Genomic DNA, 23,635 nt, shown 5'->3' on the forward strand with positions numbered 1-23,635 from the left:
TAAGGTGCACTTCAAAACTGCCTCATTTATGGTCTGCGTTGAGCCATCTAGTGGCTGGTAATCATCATTACATGACATGCTGCCTTACATAAATGGTGACTGGGATTAAAGAGACTTCTCTGCCTGCCTGGACCCGTCAGTGCTAAAAGGCGTGATCATTATCACCCACCATGTGCTGGAACGATAAGACCAGTTTTCTCTCTTGATGCAGTCAGTTGATATTCATTTTCTTGAACGTTTTCAAAGCTGATGCCATTGTACATAATGTTTGACATTTATTCTTCCATTGCCTACATTATCTACTCTGAATTTATTTATTTCTAATATTACCTTTTGTTCCCATTCATGCATGTGTACATGCTTTTGCATAAGCATACAGCATTTAGGATGCACTATTGTAATTGTTGGGTTATTATTCTGAAGGCAATCTAACAGCCATTTCTTGTAACAATTTTCGGGGCAATTTAAGATCCTATATGTAGAAATAAGAGACATGTGACCACATTTATACATATGCTAGTGTGTTTATCCTAAATCTTTTATTTTTATGCATTAAGGACATCTCATTACTTTTATTGTGTCAATCCAAGAAGACACAATTGAACAATACACAAACATAGAGGAGATGTATTGTACAATATTTGAAGTCCATTCTTCTTCATAAATTGTTTATTTGCACCCACACAAACAGAAAAAAGGACAGTCTTAATTATGTCACTGCACTTTTCATTTTGTTAATATTAAGAGTTTAGATTTAATTAAAGCTAAATGCTCCGTTAGATTGTTGCTTTACTATTAGCAAGTGAAATCGAGCAACAAATGCCTAATGTGTGATGGGCTGGAATAATCAAACAAAAATGTTTCTTAACATCATAATAGTACCAAAACTCTTATAAGGCATTTAGTTATGCTGTCTGCTGTCGAATGGATATTCCTACTCGACAGCAAATAACTCCTGATGGCTTTAAGCAAAACTTACTGAAGGTTATGCAGTGCAGGTAGAGATAGTCTGACTCGTTTCTACTGCACTTTTAATACAGGGTGAAGGGCTTAAATTTAGGGAATGTTCTTGTCTCAATAAGGGGACTGGAATGCAATGACAAAACTATTTTTTTTTTCAAATGTCCCTCCTCATCTCCAGGGCATGGCATTTCCAAGGAAAGAAGGAGATTAATAAGTTGACTCATTGAGTAGTTGTAAGTCCTACCCTTGGTATGTGAGCTGTCCAGACTTTTACCATTTAACTTTTGGCAACCTGTCCCATTGGTCATGGTGCATGTGGTAGCAAGTGATTTACAATTATGAAAGTATCTATGTTTAAGGCACTGACTTCATTTTATTTGCCAACTCTGGCAAGCTTGGAAACTTATTAGCATCTGACAAACTGCTGCCAGACAGTCTTTTAGTCTCATGTTACTCAATAGCTTTTAACCTCTGTTCATTACCTGAAGCAAATAGGCCCCATCAGGAGACTGATAGGGGTAACATGGCCTCATAAAGTGCCAAGGGGTTTTGAATTTTGAATTTCTTCTTCCTTCTATGTCTGTTAATACTGTCCTTAATACCTCCTCATCAGTGTTGGTCTGAGCCCCAAGGGTGATTTGCACTGAAGCATTGAAAGAGTAGCTATGTCTGTTCTGACAGTGGAAGTGTGGGGCACCTGGTAGATTGAAGGCATGTGATTTGCTGACTGGTGAGCCTTTGGGTCCAGCTGCAGAGCATTAAAAAAAACTTTCCAGGAGCTCTTTTTCACTCCCTTTGAATTTAGTTCCTTGGTCTGCCTAGAGTAAAATAAACTATAAAGAAAAACTTGCCACATCTGGCAATAAAGTGTCAGATCTGAATGTACTCTCATGAGGAGACTAATGTTTGGAGCTCTGGTCATCCATGTAAAGGTTTTCTCAGGCTTGTGCCCTTACTTAAGCATCCAAATCAGCCTAACCTAGCAACTCTGATTTGGATAGTGTCTTGTTCAAGCAGGGTTCTGCATTGAGACATCCTCCCACTCTGATGATGAGTGTTGCTGAATAGTCATAGGCACATTATGTGAACTGACTCAACTGGTCTGTGTTTTACCAGTTTTCCAAGTAGCTTACTGTATATTACTGGAGAATGCATCTGCACTGGACTGGGACACTTCAGCAACCTCTGTCTCTGATTCACATTCTACAATGTTGAGCTGTTGAGTATTAACATCCATCATGTTAATCAACTATGTCTGGGTGTGATTGTTCTGTTGTTCTGACAAAGACGGGTGACTTCAGGTCGTTCTCCTTTTGATCTTGGGCTAGGTGTGGCTGAGTTGACAATTTTTCTGGTGTTAGCTTGAGAAACATGTATCCTTGCTTTTAACCCCTATTTTTCAAGCCATCGCTTATAGCCATATGCATCCCCTGAGTTGTCAGTTATTGGGAAAGGTTAGTTTTGAGATTAGATTTTGTAGCTGATTCATCAAATACATTGTTCCAATGCTGTGTAGCCACATTTACTCCATCTTTTGTGCATGGGTATTTAGTAGGTCTGTAGAGATTAAGTTTTGATTTGATTTCTGTACTGCCAAGTGTAGTTAAATAATCCTCTGTGTTGCTGCATTTTTGCCATAAATATTTTTGATGGAGGTCATAGCCTGCATTTTGATGGTTTCTGATTCTGGTAGGCTACAATGTTACATTTTGTAGACTTATTTAAATAAAGTGTTGTTTGGCAGTGATCTGTAAAGGGAAGTTGTGGTAAAACTACAAAAGGCATCGATATCCTCTGGGTTGATATCGGTTATCGTATAATCCACCACACTGTTACCTAAAACAGTGGATTAGGTCATTCAGAGACTCACCACGGGCTCTTCCATTAACAGTGTATAAACCCAGGCCTTTGCATATCTGGAGAACTTGTTTTCCGTTTTTGTTTATAATATTATCAAAACTTTGTCTTATCGTATCTTTCTCTCTCTCTCTCTCTCTCTCTCTCTCTCTCTCTCTCTCTCTCTCTCTCTGCTCGGGCTTTGACGTCAGACGTGCTCCTGCTCGGTTGCTATGGCAACATATTTCACCATACCCCCCCCCCCCCCCTTCCCTCCTCAGCTCTCGTTGGTCCACAATGGTACAGCCAGCATCAGCAAACCTCGGTTCCGTCCATCACTGCTTCTTTTCTTTCCTCATCGTCTTGTTTTGAGTATTTTTTTCTCCTCACCTCTTCGCCATCTTTATGCACGTTTAAAGTCAGCTTTTAGCTATGGTCACCGCAATGTTTCTAATCGGGATGTTTTGAAAAAGGACTGTCACCGGACTGGGATCGTCATCAGCTGGCACGGAATGGTAAGGCCGGGTGGGTTTGTGTTATGTGGATGCGATGCGAGCACCCTAGCTGCCTCCAGGGTGGAGTGATGAATATTGATCGGAAGGGAAGGTTAATGAAGTCCACTAGCGATGCCTCGGTGGGAGAGAGACAGCGACATACAAACGAAAAAAAATGAACCCCATCTTGATACATTCACCACGATGTTGTTCTATAACAACTAGCAGCACTGCGTGGTGATTTCATTATGGCGTTAGACCTGACCTGACGAATTGTTGTCCATCCACACAGGCATCCTGCAATGGACTTATATCACAGAGCTTAATCATTAGTTTGTCCCTTATAGGACGTTAATAATAACATCACATATTAGGCTCATATCCAGGCGGCTTCTCTTTGTTATTTAATATTTTGACTTGAAATATGCACCATTTATGTCTGTGAACCACATCCAAATACTTGGACTGCATGGTTTTAGGGTGAATAAACACTCTTATGAAGCACGTTATGCATTTTTGATTAGAAATGCAGGGGTGGTGCAAATGGATGATACTCTTCAAAATACAAGGATTACATGGGCTACATACTGTAGGGCTTACATGCAGAGTTTGTCCCTCCTCCCCCTCAGAAGTCAGCTGCGCACCTTGTGCATTATGCAGACCATCACTACTTCATCAGGAATATGGGACCAGCCTCAGATCCACCATAAGTGCTAGAAAAGCAGATGTTCTAAGACAAACAGTTGGAATTAATGGGTATTTATTGATAAATTTACATATTTTGTTTTCTCACTGGCGGTTTTTAAAATACTGGTGCCTTAAGTGTATGAGGGGTACTAATTGAGGGAAGGTTAAGGTAATTTCTGGAGGCTTTGTCATTAAAACTGAACTCATAACGCAGATGGGATGGGATGTTGTCCACCCTAATGTGGGTTACATTCTGTGCAGGACTCGTTGGATTAAAAAAGACACAGCCACAGAGGAAGGTAATTTCTTTTCATTGGTTTTGGGAATTCTTCTGCACATGGAAAGCCATTTAATTTCACTGTAAACCCACCTTGCCTATAATGCTGATTGCACAGATACAAGTATAGAGAAAGTGTTGCATAAACTAAGCTTTCTTGCTTCTGTATTTGTGAGAACAAACAACAGATTTAGTTATTTGACTTATATTTTTAAGTTTTTCTTTCTTTTGGTATACTTGTTTTGTGCATGCCCTCGGTGATGGACTAAATACAGGTGTTTTCCTGTGCCGTCAGTGAAGGTTTAAAGGAGTCACAACAAACTCTAAATGTACAGGATAGAAGAGAGAGAGAGGTTTTAGCGCTGTGACCTTGGGTTCTGAATTATTTAGGAGCAGGCTTCCATGCTTGTGAAAGTGCTGCAGGGAACACGCTTAACAATTAAACAAAGCTTTTACTGGTGTCTCTGCAGTGGCTGAAGAGAGTGATTTAATAGATAACTACGTGCACGTTACTTCTCTTCATTCTCATCCTCATCATCATCATCATTATCACCACATCATCACCATCATGATCATCATCTTGTGGCAAATCATTAATGGTTTTTCAATATTTCTGCTGAAATGCTAAAGTAGCCTCAGTTAATCAAACAATATGTTGTTTTTGGTAGCCACTGCAGGCCTCCACAAAATGATATTAGGTTATATAGAAATTTAGGTCGGCAGCTTGTTTATCCAAGGGCGAATCATCAGTAGAAATAGTCAACAGCAGACCAATGTTATCTGGCAGTAGATTATTCTTGCATTTTGATTCCATTTTGGTTTTGCAGATTTCAGACCGTTGGTGTACTAATCCCTTGTTGTGTAACAAAATAAGGCAATGTATTATAACGGTAGGGTTATAACGGTAGGGTTGCAAACTAAGGAAAGAGGGCAACAACTAATGATAATACTAACTATAAATTAAACAGCTGATTATTTTCCTGGATAATTGATTATCTGTTTGGTCTGTTCATGTACATGGAATTGTTAAAATGTAAAACAGTCCAAAACTCAAATATATTCAATTTACAGTTAAGAAGCTGACATTATAGGGAATGTTGGACATTTTTACTTAAAAGAAAAAAGACTTCAACAACTAATTGTTTTGTTATAAATTGTTTCCAATTAATATTTTGATTATTAGCTAATCATTGAGGGAAATGGCTTAACTAGAGTGAAGTGGTTAAACACAATTGAAAGGAATAGTCTACAGGATGTGCTTGAATTCTGGTGTTCCGGCAGTCCCTGGATGATGGTAACAGAACAGGTCAGCATCTTAATTTTAACTAAAGGAATTAGAAACATCCATACCAGCATGATCTATCATAACATATCATGTTTTCAGAAGAAAGGAGCATAACCAACAACCAGTCCAGTTTTCACACTAGCTGCTAAGGTTTATAGAGGCTGAATGTGAGAAATTCCAACACAGTTCTCGCTGACCATCAATTACTTAAATGTCCTCATCAGTCTTATTGGGGCCATTCTGCCATGGTTCTCATGATTATATGGAAGGTCACAGGTGTCATTAGAAGAGTTAACAGTTGGGTTATGATACAAAACCAAACAAGAAGGGAAAAAAGATGATAGACATCTAATTTGGTTAGGAGTTAGTTTCTCTCCATCCCTGATATAATGTTTGGTTCATATTATTAAGCCAACATAGATATTACCAGAAGAAACAGTGACACAGTATTATAAATTCTTATGCAATTGAGTTTTATATACCCCGCTTGACTTTGATCAAAATGAGCTTCTTAATGCTTTTATGATCCGTGAGTGCTGGCATTAAAAGCACATCATTATTATTACTGTAAGGAACAAATAATTTTTTGTCTGACCGTATTTAGAGCTGAAGTGATAGCTTTGTGTGGGGAAATACAGTTTTATTCTAATAAATAAAATGAAATTATTGCTGCACGAAAGTTAATTCCCTGAGGCTGTAGCATTGCTTCCCACTACAGGCCAGACAAACAGAGAAATTAGCTTGATGAGTGAGATGCACAGTTACATAATTGAATTTGATCTGACAAATATGCAGCTTTTTATTTGCTTTTATTTGCTCAGCAGATAGCTGAGTGCAATACTTTAAGCTGTGTTAGATTGTGTCCCAATCTGTTTGCAGCACATCTGTGAAGAGACTTAAGAGTCACTAAGGGTCGGGCATTGAGGCAACGCAGAGGCCATCAAAGGATTTTAGAGGGGGTAGTAATTCCAGGCTAAATACAATGCAGAAAAACGTTCACCAAATGTTCCTCATTCAAGATTGGTGTCATTAAACACTGCTTAAGCTAATGGCAAATTCGTAAGCCAGTTTGTTGTGAGGATGCACATATAAGTCCTCTCATCGATGTATCACAAATATGAATGCATCAAGTAAAAGATGTGGTAAAGCATATCAAGAGATGGACATACTTTTGCAGCAGTGATCTATTTCAGAAAACAGTCTCTACTGCAACCATGGCATCAGGGTAGCTCTGTGATCATGTCAAATGATGTAGTTCTAACTTGTTATGTGTTATGAATATATTTAGTAGGTTGTTTTACAAAAGGCACAGTGGTTTCAATAAAATGCTTTGGCCTTTTTCCTTTACCTAATGAATTTCAGATTCTGTAAGAAAAGCTGTAAATCTGTTGAATGTGCTCATGCACCTGTCAAAGCTGTATGTGTTGCTACCATGCGGCTTATCAGAAAAGTGCAGAGTAAGCGTTTTTTCAGGTAACATGTCTGTTGTTTACTTCGAGGAAATCAAGGGATGTGAGTGAGACAACAAACACAAGCACAGACAGATAGTACACATGTTTTTAGCTGTATAGAAAGAAATCAATAAGATTTCCGTGAACGTTCAGATTCGCAGTATGTAGATGAGCTCAGGAGCCGGCGCTGTCTTGTTTTCCTGGCAGTATCTGCAGTTTGAAGTGCTTCCCTTCCCCTCCCCTGAGCCCAAATGGGAGGCTGTACTGCGTTTGGCTCCGGCTGCACAGTAGAAGCAAGGCAAGGCATACTGCAGGAGAGGCTGAGGCTGCTGAACCAAGCACTCACAATGGAGCTCCGAGGGAGGGGGAGGGGAGACGGTAGCAGCGAGGCTGGGAGCCTGGGAGCAGGAATGGTGGGAGCGAGGGAGGGACAAAAGAAAGACAGGAAAAGGGAGAACGCTGGCTCTCATCAGTGTTGAGGATGGAGGGAAGAATGACAACTATAGATGGAGGATGTGGTGGTGCGACATTCACAAAACGCATGACAGAGGGAAGACGAGTGGTGGGAGGAGAGAAAACAAAGATGGATACCACAGGAAACAATAACACTGGTGTTCAGGCCAGTAGCCCTCTGGTTCTATAGCAGTCAATAAACCTATTTAATGCAGATATAAAACATTGTCTATAACTCAACTTAAATCCTAGCTGACACACACAACTATGACTTGACTTTCTGTATACAATACTGTGGGCTATGCTGAGTAAGAAACATTCTGTAAAATGGGATGTTCCTGTTTTTTCAGGAATCTATGTAAAATGTTTTCATGAGATATTTCACCACCAATGTTTCTACGAAATTAACTACTAGTCAAACACACCTTTCCATCATAAGAATTTGCCTATGGAATGTGAAAGCTTCACTTCTTCTACAAGTAATGAAATGGACTCTCATGACACACCATAAGAATTATCTCATATTCTGTCATTAAATAATAGTGTGCAGGTTTTTAACCCAGATGAATGGGCTGATACTCCTGCTTTACCAAAGCTGAAAAAAACACACCATTGCAGTAAGCATTTCATGCCAGCTATTATAAATAGATTGAATATTCATAATTTGCAGCAATCCATATAACACGTTAGTCTTATTTTTTGTCTGATGTCATTGTGTTTACCACACTCACAGAACCACACCTTTTTTAGGCTAGCATACCTTGCTATGTCAAATCTTTATATGGGTGGTTTGAATTCTATCGTAGGGTCTGTTGCTTCTGATGTTGTCATGTTGTGGTTGCTCTAACTTGTTCAATCAGTCATAAGGCTTCATTATATGAACATATTTCTGAACACAGAAATGGTAGACAAGTACTGGTGTGTGATGTGAGATTTTGGGAGGAAATGTGTGATCATTCAAGGAAGTAGTCACTTGCACTTGTAACTTCTTATCCCATCACACGTGGCATGTTCTGTTTAATCACCAACAAGCTTTTTTTCTGCAAACATTTTAATCATCCCAGAAATGTCACATGTTTATAACTAATAACATGAATGTTAGCTCCATTCTATGCATGCACAATAGACCCACAATAGACTCAGTGGTATGCCTTACTGGAACACTTAAATGCCAATCATTATATCTGTGCTTAAACTACTATAAGTCAAAATATCTGCTGTGAAAAGAGGCTACAGCAGGCACCTGTCTCTAGCACGCCTAAATGGAATGCAGCCATTGTTAATGGGATTAGTTACATCTGTGCTTGATAGGTCTTTTGATAATGCTGCATTCACGTCAATCTTCAGACCATAAATACGAGCTGAGTGGATGAAACCGTTCGTGTTGGCCTTTAAGACGGAGACATCGGGAATTTCTGACAGCAACAACATCTCCTCCTTGGCATGAGGAACGGGAGAGTGAACAAACTGCTGGCAACATGGTTGCAAGGCCACCAACCCTGGCGGTTACTGAATAAATACATAAAATTAAATATTAACAATAATAGAATCAAGTCAGCTATAGACTATTTAATAACACAGCTAACGAATGTAAGCAATTTGTCTGGTGTGAGTATGTGAAAGCAGCATAAACTGTAAGTAGTGCATTGGCTTATAATAGTATCTCAATCATGGTCCCCCAGCTATCCAATCAGAAGGTGACGTGCACCTTGGTTGCCGAGGCATGCGCTGTAAACTTGCAGGTGAAACAAAAAACAAAAAACCCACAGTTGATCGTGCTGGGATTAAGAGCAACTGCTGTACAACTGGACCCAGTATGCAGTGTGATCATTGGTTTGCCCGAGGCATTGTTGTTGCCCATGAGAGCACATGAAACAGAATGTCCAGGATCCACCAAAGACCAGCCACAACTGCAGAGCACACACACACACACACACACACACACACACACACACACACACACACACACACACACACACACACACACACACACACACACACACACACACACACACACACCAGCACAAATCAGCATCAGCGTGGCCATGCAGCACTAGAGATAAATGGTCTTCTGTATCAGTATTATGCATTAGCCCCTTCAGGACAATTAAAACCACTGCTCTTGCCTTTTCTGTTTCATTCTTCAGTTTTTTTAGTTCTTTCTTACAGTAATAACGGTCCTCTCATCGGTGTAACAGACCCGGCCTTTTTTAATTGTGCAACACATTTGTGTCGGAAAGGGTTTGTGTTAGAGAGAGACCATGAGCGTGTTGCTTTAGCACAGGCTCTGAGTTGTTCCTTAGACAGGTTTGAATTTGTGATCACAAGCTGGTAAATTCAGAATACACTACGAGACATGAAGAAGGAAATGCAGCACTACAACATCCTGACTGACTGCTACAAATTGGCAATTTTTTACAATCTATAGAACTCCTGTACATCATGCAGGAACACTGATGCAACACCAAGCAACGCTCTTGAGTAAGCCTCAGGAGCTGTATACAGGAGGGGGAAACTTTTAAGAAATTGCAGTTGATGTTCACCTCATGCTAAAGTTATTTAATGCCAGTATATTCCCCTGATTTCTTTCTCTGAAGATCAAGCCACAATGTCATCTTTCTTTTCTTTTGAGTGGGGCTGGAAACGGAAATTCAATACTATTTGAGTGTCAAGCAAATTGTGTCGTTATAATTAATTTCTCTTACCACCTGCTTTGAATAAACTGGACAATACATGACAAATTCAACCTCTCAATCACCTGGCATTAGCTTGTACTGATGAGGCATATTGTAGTTAGAATGATTTATGGGCATTTTAAGGAATGGTGCTGAGTGTAGTATTAGCTGCAAGCAGAGCAGCATTTCAACCTTGACCACTATCAGCAGATTCTGGTCAGAGGGTTGAACAAGCCAGCACAGAATCTGCTGTCAGTTGCACAAAGGCAAAAAATAACTGTAGTGTGATTTGATTTGTCATTTTTCTCACATTTTCGTGATTAAACGTTTCTGATAATTACACCAATCAATTCGTTGTTTTTTTTAACGACATGACATTCCACGCTTCCTGACTTATTGTTAGTCTGTGTACATTTTTGAAAATGACAGCTGCAAGGTAAATTGTTTACAGTCTTCATCCAGTTTAGATGCAGCAAAGTTTTATGGTTTGGCTCCATATTTACAGGTCAAACATCTACTGTTTGACATCTCATCGGAAATAATCTACCAGGTATTAGTGAATATGAAAGACCCAGTCCAAATGGGTACAAACGGGCAACATATAAAAAACGTTCATATAAATGTACAAAAACGAAAAGCTTAACATCATGATTCTGTGTTTCTTTCCTCTTCATCCATGTTTGTTTCTCGTATCTTACTAAAGGGGTGTCAAATCATGCTATTTTTTTTTTTTTTAATTTCTCTTTCTTCTTTAAAAAAAAAAAGTTTGAAATCACTTCTGATGGTTTGCTTCTTTCTTTTATTAAAATAAAAACAGTACAATTCAGACACCAAATGTGTTATTTAAAATTTAACAACATTATGACCAATTTCCTAATTTGTTTAGTTGTTTTACAGGGATTTAATCATATTATATTTTGAAATAAAGAGAAAACCACAATATAAACCAAATATGTTTGTCCGGTGTAGGTGTATGAAATATAGTGCTAACTAGTTTCACCACACAGCCTAACATAATCTTCAGAGATGATCCTGGTGATGCTTGAATTATTAAAGTGTGCTGGATCACAAACATTTTGGCCAAGTGAGAGGTTTAAAATGTTATGTACACAGATGGCTAAAGATTAAAGCGGCAGAGATGTAGCTGGCTAGGTGGCGGGGCTTATTTCAGTGTTGATCTGTTAGATTAATAGCAAATATTGTGCTGGTTAATGTGATGGCAGTGATGTTTGTCATGTTACAAATGCAACATACAGCTCTGATGGGAAATTACAACAGTGGTTTGAGGGATTGCAAATTATATATATGGACGCCCCCAAAAAATTCACATCTTTAACCTTTTCTTATAAGTATTCCTATCCCTTTGCATCTTATCGTACTTTCTACATACCTGTTTACTGTCATTTCAGTCTGTATATAATTATTTTAGTTCTAGTCATACAGCCACTTTAGTAAATCCGAATCTTCCAACTGCTTAGCATACGGTAAAACATAACAGTGGTAGAGAAAAAGCTTGGCCCAAATAGGCCAAATCAGAAATCCCACACACACTTTGTGTCCCACATCTCTTTTTTAACACTGCCCTGCTCCCTTTGGATTTAGCAGACACTAAAGCCTTGCCTGTGACATTATTAAAGGACTGGTGGAGCTAAGTGATACGTTTCTGTCCCATAAGTTCTAGATTTACCTCCTGAGAGCAAATTGCAAACCCATATCCATTCAACTGCTTTTCTAGATTTTGTGAAAGATGCCAAACCATTTGGGGACATTTTCCGGTGGTTTATGATCACCCGACCACTCTTGCTAGGCCAATTAAAGTCACTTTTTTAATATTTTCAGGGCCTACATAAACATCACATATCAATTTATTCAGAGATGATTAGCACACTGGGAAAACCCTTGAAGCCAGAGTCGTTGTGAGCGATAACTGCAGCCCATCTAGCTCCTGCTTAATGTGGATGTCATTGTTGTTCAGCGATTCCTTTCTTCTTTATTCCACTAATGCAATCTTTTGAACTGAACTGCCAACAAAAAAGCGTCAGAAAATTTGCAAATCTACATTTAATCCAAATTGACTCACTAGCTGCTCTTTCACAGCTTTGCCAACACTTGCCATACTACTTTTATGCAAATGCGATGCCTGGTGGTACAAGCGCTTTGAAATCTTGCTTTGTGTGCGATCGCAGTATTACATTAAATACAACTCAATGAAACTGCATGCAGTTCTTCTCCGTGTCTAAATAAACTCACAGGTCCCCTGAAGGTTGAAGGGGTTAATGAGTTTAGCGTCCAAGTGAAAAGTGTGAGTCTGGATAAGTGCGTACAATGTCAAAGAGGAGGACAGGAGAAATGTTTATTATTTTGGTTGTTGACTGAACTATATTTATATGTATTTTAGGTAACAAGATTCAAATCATTTACTAATGTTGGGAGTTTCACAACTCATATGTCACAGATCTCATTACTTGAATTTACACTTTCAAAGGGATACATGTTAAAGCTTTCCGTTTTTTCTACATTTCTTTGAATAAGCTTATTGCCTTTTGATGCTGAGAATTAGATGAGAAGATCAATATTACTTTCATATCTATATGCTGAATATGAAGCTACAACCAGCAACAGTTAGCTTGGCTTAGCATAAAACTTACACAAGAAAATGAAGAAAAAGGATACGGAAAGTAGTGTTGACATCATGTTGTGATATCAGCTTATCTGCAGGTAAAGAGGAGTACGAGGAGGAGAAACATTAGGCTTCAGCTTACCAGGAAGTCAACAAATCAACAAAAATGACCATATTTTCTTTCACTCCTTGATGGCGCCAGATATATTCAGGTCTTTTTTTTTAACACAAGTCACACCAGCATCTTGAAACACAAAGACATTGGTCATTGTAGCCATGCTATATTATACTCTGATGAAGAATTGATTACATTAGTGTGACGTCTTGTTTTTCCTCACTCTTATTGACCCTGATGGGGACAGAGTAGAGAGAACACAGCATTGAGTTCAATTCCACACCAGGAGAGGTGTAACTACAACGGCACAAACAACTATTCCTTCACTGTGCACAATAATTCTTTACTCAGAAAAACTGTGAACAAAACTGCTGTAATGTAAATGATCTGTGATGTGTTGCAGGTGATTCAGGATGAATCCACATGTAGATGAATGTACACACATTGACTCTGGCTCTCCTCTGTTTGTGTCTTCCAGGTATTTATGAGCAGACATTTCTTATATAACTGCAGCCAACCAATCCTGGATGTAAAGATAGCGTTTTGTCAGGTGTGTGTTCCTTACAGGTAAAAAAGGTAGGGCACTCATTCACTTCCATGTCCCCTTCATTGCTCTATATGTTGTGGTATTGTTGTGTCTCTGTATGTAAAAAGAAAAAGAAAACTTAAGAACAGCTTTACTTAAACGACATTTAATCTAAAGAATAAATATATAAAGGAGCATAATCCTGTTAAAGTGAATCTCAAAATGGGTTCCACTTGTGAGTAGGAGCTCTGGTGTAACTACTCTTTTTTCAGAAGGTAAAGAGTTTGGAGCCTTGCATTTATAATTAATTTCATGGAAAGCTAAAAATAATACAGGTAGACCTGATTTTCCACTAAGTTCAACACCTCAAGTGTTTATCTGACACTGAGATCTCAACTTAAGACAAAACAGAGAAGTGGCTTACTAACTGAAGCTTGATTGTCCGTTTCCTCTTGAGTTGTGACAGTGTAAACGCAGACCTCCTGTGTCATTTCATAAACTGTGCAGTCTATGTCACAAGTCTACGTGTGTAAGGACTGCGTGGTGTGCCACAGGCCATTTCCGCTGTAGCTCAAATTATTAGCATGTTTTTCATGGGATGTCTGCGTTACACATGCATGCGTAATGTGTGATGTTTAATAGCCACCATAGACGGGCATACAGTAAAGGCTGCAGTCCACTGTATTCAAATGATCAGATCATAGGTTTGGTTGACTTGCTATGAATTTTAATGTATTACATCATATATATACATTTTTCATGGCGTCTGTGGGAAATGTTTCAAACTTGTGCCCCTCAGTGCTGTGTTGTAATTACCCAGTCTTTAATTACCTGATATTTTTGTTGTTTGTTTGTTCGACTGCTCTGCCCAAGTAATTACAGCCTGATTATTATTGTGTGCACATTCATATTAAAATAATGTCTTTAGTCTTGTGAATACAGCAAAGACATTAGGAGCACTAACATCATTACATGTCTATTATAAGGTTTACATTTCTGCATGGAGACAGTGTAAGTGTAAACTCAATTGTATGTCCTGTCCTATTTCTTCTACCTTCCCAGTTTGACCTTTTATCTCCTAACACACACTTTTTTGTTGTTTGGAAAAATACCAAAATATAATCATTAAATGCAGGAAAGGAATCGATATAAGGCAATAGCAGCAACTAAATAGATATTGACTGTTTTAACTGATTTGTTAATGGTTGATGATTTACCAATACTCACTTAAAAAAAATAAAATGTACGATATGAATTTTACTGTTATTTTGCAAATTGATGCTTCTAGAGGTTTTTATTTGTAAGAAAACACATACATCTTCTGGATCATCGCAAACTTCTTGAGTCTTTCTGTTGTGTTTGCCCCATGTAGGGTTTTGGAAAACAAGTGGATGTGTCATATATCGCCAAACATTACAACATGAGCAAAAGCAAAGTGGACAACCAGTTCTACAGTGTGGAAGTGGGAGACTCCACCTTCACAGTTTTAAAACGTTACCAGAATTTAAAGGCCATCGGCTCTGGAGCTCAGGGAATTGTCTGGTAAGTGCTCAACTGTGTGTTTCTTTAATGCCTTGTTTTACATCATGTCATGCTATTTGATGTGTTTTTTAATGTAGCTTTTAATGTTTGATTACCTAGTTTGGCTGTTAGTTGTTCTTCTAATTGTCTTGTAGTTTATTGTTGTGGGAGATTATTAAGGGAGAAGAATCTCTGCTTATTGTTTTGACTGTTGCGTGAGTGAAGGACTGCAAAATGTAATTTAGGAAATTGTATGAAGTTTCCATGATTGATTTGGCAATGGGAAAGTCATGTTCCCAGTTCTCCTGAAACCCTGATGTGTTTCCGTTTTGCCTGACCAATCATAACATCTGAGAGCACAGCATGCAGCATGACTCATATTTGCAGAATTGTTGTGATGAACAACATGAAAGAGAATAAATCAGCTCAATGTAAAACTTGTGAATGTAGAAATCTGTTTACCTATTTCTTTAAGGGATCATTTTAGGATAGAGGTGCCTTTGATAAAGCTGGACAATGAATAGTTTCTGAAGCTGGTGAACAGGGATATTTTAGATCACAATTAGTTAAGAGAAACACAAATTATGTTTAACTATGTCATCTTCAATTATTTCTGTGAATTTACTTGGAATTAACACGTTAAAAATAACTGTACTGACTAGGCTTTAGCTAAACCACAAAGTCATAAAGTAGTCATGTGTTTGTTTCCCCAAACAAATTCAGGAAAATGGCAGCAATTCATTGGTTAAAGAAAAATGGAAAGAAACTCTCCCTGATGGTTTTGGTAAATTTTGATTGTGACTAACTGACTGGCTGACCTTTTGAAGTAGAGAACCTAAACACACCTTATGAACCAATTAAAAAGTGATTCATTTATTTTACATTAGAATGTAGAGGGTTAGAAGGGTAAATAATAAATAAGCCAACAAGAAAATGGAAGTGAAAATGAAAAATTATTGTTGCTACTACTTTAAGAAAGTGTCAAAATATCAGTAGTGTTTCTCTGATAAATATCAAAAACATAAAAAATATATGCAAAGTAGACTAACAATCCCAATCTCTATATTTAGTAGATTTTTTGGCATTAGCTAGTTCAGTTTATTAGTAGCTCAGTCTGTGCGGACCGGAGAGTTGCCGGGTCAAGTCCCAAGTATAAAGTGAGGACAGGAAGCTGGATAGATACCTCTTGGGCACTGCAGTGGTGCCCTTGAGCAAAGTCACTGAACCCACAACTGTTTAGGGCGCCATCCTGTGAGGCAGCCCTATCTCTCCATACATAATGTATGTGTTTGTGTGTGTGTGTGTGTGTGTGTGTGAATATTAAGGATTGTTAAAGTTTACATTAAATATTAAATGTGGAATGCATGGCAACTTATGGGCTCATCTCCTCTCCTGTTATGAGCTGATGACATATCTTTTGTGAAGAATATGGATGTGTAAACTGTAGGGGCCGAACAGGATGGGCACTTACATGAGTCCTTAATCCGGATTGCAGCGAGAGCTTGTATTCATTGTTATTCATCTCACGTCTGCCATGTCAGAATGCAGTGGTGCCGCTGCCAAGGCTCCACTTAAAGCAATGCATCTTACAGTCGTTGTCAAAAGACCAAACAAATATAAGTTATATTTATGGTAATGAAGTGTCACTGTGGTCATATACCTGCCTCAGAGACGCTCCCTGGGATGAGCCAAGTTGACATGCTTTATCTCTGCGTTTCTTATGTAGTGTTTAAAGAATCACTGGCTCTCAACACTCTAAACCCCCTTCCCCTTCACTCGCCCTTTTTTCATTGTGCTTTCTTTGCTTCCCATGCCCTCAGAATCTTCTTTCCTTATGCTCCAAAGCAATTTTGTGCGTTTGCAAAGGAGCTTGGGCAGGCTATAACTGCTAATGCTGGAATTGTGCCCATTTGAAGGATATTGTAGAGATAGATGGCAGGGAGAGAGTGCAAATCTAATTTAACCTGATCTGCTGTGTGCTGCTTAGGTCTGTCCACAACTGTCATCTGTGACATTACCCTGATCAAACCATATAAAACCCTAAAAGACTAGAGATCTAACAGGACACACTATGGAAATAGTCATATTTAGATGTTATTAAGCATATCAACAGCACACGACAAGCCAACCATGACATGAGCATTTATGTTGGAAGGATGATTTTGTCTTAGTGTGATGATAAAATGATTAGAGTGCCTTGCTTACTGTGCATTATCATCCGGTACCAGGTATTACTAGGTAAACATCGGTCTGACTTTGCACGGAGTTGAATTCTTTTCCACCAACAGTTATAACATACATGCACCCACAACAGCTTGTATGTAAATTACAGTATACATTTAAAAAAGGGAGTAATCCAAAACATGATAAAAAAGTGATTATAGTAATTATTATTTCTTCTTTTTTTATGCATTGAGGAGTGTCTTGCCCCAGTAAAGCCTGAGAAGATGTTAATGAGGTAACACTTGAAATTACTGGCCAGCTCAGACTCACTCCGCCAATGTCGTCGGCCACCAACATCCAAATCTGTGCACATTTCTGCCCTTATGACTTGTGTGCATGGTCACGATAAGCTTTCAGAAGCATCTTAGAAGCAATAAAGGCTTTAAGTAGTGTAGGTGGCCATGACATCATCTTTCACTTATCAGAAAAGTGATCACAAGCTTAAATCCCTATTGAGATCAATGCTTTTATGAAAGGCTCCACTGTTTCCATGGTCACACATCATCCCTGGCCTGCAGTCTCCAGAGAAATGACGAGCCAGTTGTATCCCACCCAGCTATACACAAACCCACACACAGTGTCATTTTGATTATGGCTGCAGTAAGCCTGCATACAGCATTGAAACTCAATTTATAGCATCTTTTAGGGAGAGTTCATCAGAAAAGGCGCAGTCTCAGATATAGCTGAGAATGTGATGTGCATGGCGTCTTTATGGCTGTATTTTCACATCTAGATACTGCTTTTCATTGAAAGCAAACATAAATCTACAAACAAACAAACAAATCTTAGGGTTGGGATTGTGTTAAGTCAGCAAAGAACTCACTCTGCCGTAACGACCTCCAAAATAGTTTGAGCCACTATGTGAAAAAAAAGAAAACATTTACATTTACAGTTCCCCCTCTATTTCATTGCATTATGCTTTTTGTTGTTGTTTATAAAACAACATCACCAAGAATGTGTCATGACTCAGGGAATTTAAGGACCCAAAAGCACAGTGCAGGCAGGAGAAAGTTTGAGCTTGAGGATTTATTAAGCAAAAAAAAACAACACAGTTCACACCAACTAAAGTAGACCTGAACGCAGCAGGAAAAAACTTACTTCTGAAAAAAACATCCAAGGATGAGAAGACAGCACAGAACACAATTGAGAACTGACACACTGGAACAACACAACGATCTGGCACAAGACCAGGGAAGCACAAAGCCTAAATACCAAAATAAAACAGGAAACAGAACACACTATCAAGTATAATTCTATTAATGGATATTTTCAAAATAAAATTAGGAATGGGACAAGTCAGTGTTTATAGTAGGCTGTAGCACCTGAATGGTTACATGTGGAATTGAAGGAATAGTTTGACATTTTGGGAAAAGGTTAGATGTTCTCTGTATGTTACGTAGGTGAACTCAACCACACTCACATCTGGCTTTCTTCATGACAACAATTGTGACAGATCCTCTTTTAACTCTTTTATTTAACCTTCAATAACATCATAAAATAAGTATCATACTTCACATTCTTGTTCTGGAGTCAGTCTGCCTGAATCTTGAGCTTTTGGGCCGGTCACGGTGACTTCCTGGAGTGTTGTGCTGCATTCTTCTGCAGTCAGCAGAATGGAAAGAACAGGAAAACCGACTTGGGAGTAGTCACACACAAGTTGGTTACCCCCACTGCTAGCTTGTAGTCACATAATTTACGTTAAATCAGCTTTTATTTGCTAACTGTTTCTTTAATCGCCGAAGAAATGCTAATGCTATTTTCCTGTTAACAACCACACTGAATATAATTTAATTGTTTTCTTGGAGAAGATCATACCCTTGGAGAAAAATGTCTTCAGATAAAATTATGACTTTAAAACAGTCATCTGTCATCTTTTCCCATGAGTCTTTGCTTTGTTGGAGATGTTTTTGTGACCAATGGCATTCAGGGTGGATTGTCACAGCGTCATGCAAAGTGATTCATCCAGCCATGAATACTAACAAAAATGTTTCCATTGATATCCACGTTTTCTTTTCGTCTGCAGTGCGGGCTATGATGCTGTCCTGGACAGAAATGTAGCCATCAAGAAGCTGAGCAGACCCTTCCAGAACCAGACCCATGCCAAGAGGGCATACCGGGAGTTGGTGCTCATGAAATGTGTCAATCACAAAAATGTAAGTGAGTCAGCTGAGGGGTAACAGGAAGGAATGCAGGAAGAATAAAACTATATCCATTGTCAGAATGAAGCCCAGTTTTAAACTATTCCCCATTCAGTGTTTATTTTTAGTTCTTGATAAATCCCTTCGCTACAAAAAGGAGACAAGCCACTGCAACATTGTGACTGTGCTAAATTCGATGCCTCGAGAAATGTACCAAACTGGCAGGAGAGTGAAACAGAGAACACTTCAAGGCATGAATGCAATCTCCAGTGCCGCAGTTTGAGCTCTTTTCGTATTCTCCGTCTCTTTGTTCCTCTCCTCCATGTTTTTTCCCACTTTTTTGTTCCAACCCACTTGTTCGGTTTACTCAGCAGTGTCATTCACCAGGGTCATTACCAACTCCCTGTCCCTTGCGGTAACTCAGTGTATATTTACTGTAACTGCTAGATGTTGAACCTCTCCATGCTCTTTTTTCTTTCAGATCATTAGTTTATTAAATGTCTTCACACCACAGAAATCATTAGAGGAATTCCAGGATGTGTGAGTACACTAAATCCTTTCTTGCATAATTACATTTCCATAAAAAATAATGATTTAGCCCATATAACAGGAAAAGAAAAGTTACTTCAAATGACAGGAGGGAAAGTAGGGGACTGATTCTGTTATGCATTATATGCTTCTAACTCCTTCACACCTGCAGTTGTAAGAACACAACTGCTGTAGTCAGTGTAGTCAGTGAAAGAACTGTAGGTGTAACTCAAGACTGCCGGAGGTATCCTGCTAAAACTGAATGATAAATGAGACTAGACTAGGTACACACTACTGCAGAGGGACTTATGTGTCTTGGTTGTACCTATTTCAAATGGTAGAGGAATGCTCAGTTTATGATTACCACTGAGAGCTGTAGTTTTCAAATTACTTTAGTAAACAGCTAACTCATCAAACAAAAGTCTGTCAACCACTCGGAGATTAATAGAACCTTTTCTCAGGTACCTAGTGATGGAGCTGATGGATGCCAACTTGTGCCAGGTGATTCAGATGGAACTTGACCATGAGAGAATGTCCTACCTGCTCTACCAGATGCTGTGTGGTATCAAACATCTGCACTCAGCCGGCATTATTCACAGGGTAGGAAAGCAAGACCTCTAAATTTTCTTCTTTGACTAGTGAATATGGATTGGGTTGGGTTGGATGTTTTAGATACAGTATATACAGTATTTTTTAAAGTTTTAGCAAATAGCAATTTGTAGTCTAACATCAGTAGCAATACAATTTGATATCACCTTAATTATCTATTTGGCAGGCAATGGCACAGAGGAAGGTTTAATTTCTGTTGCCTCCACCCTTACTAGTTGTTTAAGCTAACACATCAAGCACATGCAGTTTTTCAGGCCAAGGACCCCTTAGCCAAAAGAAAGACAGAGTATGAGTACGGGCCCCTTACTACATATACTGTATAAAATTAAGTTAAAAGGATATAAATTAATGGCAATGAATTATTAAGCTTAACTGTATGGCTACCATTTTAGGCATAGTAAGCTTATCTATAGTGTAAATTACATTTTTTCTTCACAAATTGGTCAATTTATCATTGTTATTAAAATGTTGGATAAAGAAAGTTTCAAAAATGTCGCCTTTAAAACCCACTCCAGGTCAATAGTGGTTAGCCGACACATTGTCACAGTGCAGGGGCAAATTACAATTTCAGATGTCGGGGAGAAAGTAAACATTACTTTCAAAAAAATTAAGCTGAGTACTATCAAATTCCTGCTTCCAGTTCATTGTTTACAGTTGCAGGTAACTCTGATCCAAATTGCACAAGCAGGTATTGACATATTAAACACAGTTTTGACAGTATATATACTGTATATAGTATATACTATATATCTGTCAATTGTCCTTTTTTAACTTATAACCAATTTCCATGTCAAATACCAGAAATCATTGAAACCTGTCAACAGAAAAGATGGTTTGTAAATTACATACATATACTACACATACATAGTGTCTCACACCAGTCCTTTTCACATCTCCAGGATCTCAAACCAAGCAATATAGTGGTGAAGTCAGACTGCACCCTGAAAATCCTGGACTTTGGTCTGGCCAGGACTGCCGGCACCAGCTTCATGATGACCCCTTATGTGGTGACTAGATACTACAGAGCCCCAGAGGTTATCCTGGGCATGGGATACAAAGAGAACGGTGAGAATTTGCCATCATTGATTGTGTTTGATCCTGCATGGGTCAAATTTAAACAAATGGACAGGACAAAAATGTCTATTATTTGCTCTCTTTATTAATGCACACAAAAAGACTAACATCCACTTTTCCACAGTCAAAAGAGAACGCACACAGATTGATTGGTGTTTGTGTAGCAGTCTTTGCTAATAGAGTAGATCACTAAATGAGTTATATGGAGTATTTGTCAGTATTCTCAAAACTGCACTTGTTTACTGTCTTGCTGCTGCTGCAAAGAGGAAAAACTGCAGTTAATACAAACTGGGAACCAACAGTAATAAAACATTTGAAGCAATTGTGTTACAAAGTCATTTTTTAGAGGTAATTGACAGTATAGCAGAAGCATGTCTATGTGAGTATGTAAAGTATTTTTAAACCCTAACGACTTACCTGCAGTATAATTTGCAGTAAAACACAACGCAAATGAGCTTTTGACTGTAGTACAAAATAGAAGCAATGTTTTTCTTTTCATGAGCACCAATGATCAGTAAAAAAATATATATACAGTAAATTTACTCAAATGTTATCCATTTATGACCCCAACCTACTGTATCTGTGTGTAATATGGTTGAGTCGCACTTTTCAAATGAGCTTAAGTGAATTGAAGTGTTGGCGGTATGAGTCACTGATTAAAAGCCCCCAGAACATCAGACATGTGATTGAATGCCAGGCTAAGCAATGACTCATCATTAGCCATATTCCTCCTGTGGATAGAAGCATGTAGACTTTAAGAATATTCCGCCGCTAGTTAGGCACAGCTTTTCGCTCTTTATTTCTCTCTTCTTCTGCTCTATGTTTGTATTTCATTCACGTTCTTCATGCTCCTCACTAATTACGTCTCCCTCACTTGCTTTTCCCAGAAAGCTTGATGTGTCAAACACTAACCTTTGCCTTCCTCTCTTTTTCTTTTGCTCCTTCTCTGTCTTACTGTCACCTCTATGCGTGCAGTGGATATATGGTCGGTGGGGTGCATTATGGGAGAAATGGTGCGCCACAAAATCCTCTTCCCTGGGCGGGACTGTATCCTTGTTATCTGATGGTAACACCGTTTTTGTTCATTGGGGTTATGTTTGCTCTGCATAGAAGAAGTAATTTAAAATCAATCATTCTTTGTTTTAAATACGACCTTCCATGTTGGGTTTCACATGTCTGACTCAAGCTGGATTCAACGGCCTTTTAAAGCACTCTTTGAGTCGAGTGCTTGAGAGTTTGGAATTAATGAAATACTAGCTACAGGTTTGTCTGCTTTTCACATTGTATTTTGGTCAGTTATATTTACTTGGAAGATTAGTCTGGCCTGATGTTCTCTGTATGTTACTGAGGTGAACTAAACCACACTCACATCCAGTTGTCTTTATACCAACAATTTCATCTGATCCTCTTTTTAACATTTTTAATTTATCCTGCAATAACATCATAAAATAAGCATTATACATTTTTTGTTCTCAAGTCAGTCCGCATGAATTGTAAGCTCTATTCGGTTTTATAATTTTGGCAAGAGGGGAGTTCTCTCTCTTTGTCTCTGTATATTCAGAGTGTTTTTGTCAGTGCTACCTGGATTGTTCTCCTGCAGTAAGGGGGCTGTAATTGCATCCCCAAAAATGACTTCTTTTAGAATAATGGAGTTAGATAAATAGTCACTGTGCGGAGTTTGTGCATGTGTGCACACGTGAAGTGCATCTGAGGTTGTCCACATATGTGAATCAGAAACGGTTAGTAATCATTTGGTGGATTGATAATGAAGGATTTATGTTTTCATTTTGAACATGGGTTTAATAGCCGCTTAAATGAACCCACTTGGTGGTGTGAGGAAGATTAAAAAGATTAAAAGTGTAGACTGAGAAAACGAGAAAGCTGTCATTATGGGTAAGTGTCAATAATAGTATGATGCAAGGTAGAAATAATGTAAATATGTTAAAGGACTTTGGACTTGTCATGGAATTTGTTGACGAAACAAAAGTATAAAATATCACCAGCCTTATTCTGTAAAACTATGATTTTACTACAATGATCAGAGGCAGATAAGCCTTTTGTGTCTGCAGGTGTCTAATACTGTGGTCTCTACATCCCTGAACACGCAGCTCCTGAAAGATTAATGCTCTGGAGAACTAGAAAAGCCCTGCAATGAGCTCA

General features: G+C 38.5%; 1 protein-coding gene across 16 annotated transcripts in view; it reads left to right on the forward strand.

Moving 5' to 3' along the window:
• Positions 1-3,024: 3,024 nt before the first annotated feature.
• Positions 3,025-23,635, forward strand: part of mapk10 (mitogen-activated protein kinase 10) — a 33,039-nt gene continuing 12,428 nt past the window's right edge. For 3 of the 16 annotated variants that reach the window (XR_004335532.1, XM_032538883.1, XM_032538878.1), the window contains exons 1-8: positions 3,047-3,314; positions 13,335-13,406; positions 14,755-14,924; positions 19,150-19,279; positions 19,746-19,804; positions 20,254-20,392; positions 21,301-21,466; positions 22,451-22,522. Coding sequence is in view for 15 of the 16 variants with exons in the window: in XM_032538883.1 (XP_032394774.1) it covers positions 3,312-3,314; positions 13,335-13,406; positions 14,755-14,924; positions 19,150-19,279; positions 19,746-19,804; positions 20,254-20,392; positions 21,301-21,466; positions 22,451-22,522 (811 nt within the window). In the remaining variant the exon portion in view is untranslated. Of the gene's footprint in view, positions 3,315-4,235; positions 4,280-13,334; positions 13,433-14,754; positions 14,925-19,149; positions 19,280-19,745; positions 19,805-20,253; positions 20,393-21,300; positions 21,467-22,450; positions 22,523-23,635 lie in introns of those variants that run through there. The other 13 variants (XM_032538889.1, XM_032538888.1, XM_032538886.1 and 10 more) reach the window with 11 other exon arrangements.

This window comes from Etheostoma spectabile, chromosome 16 (assembly GCF_008692095.1).
Source record: "Etheostoma spectabile isolate EspeVRDwgs_2016 chromosome 16, UIUC_Espe_1.0, whole genome shotgun sequence".
NCBI lineage: Eukaryota > Metazoa > Chordata > Actinopteri > Perciformes > Percidae > Etheostoma > Etheostoma spectabile.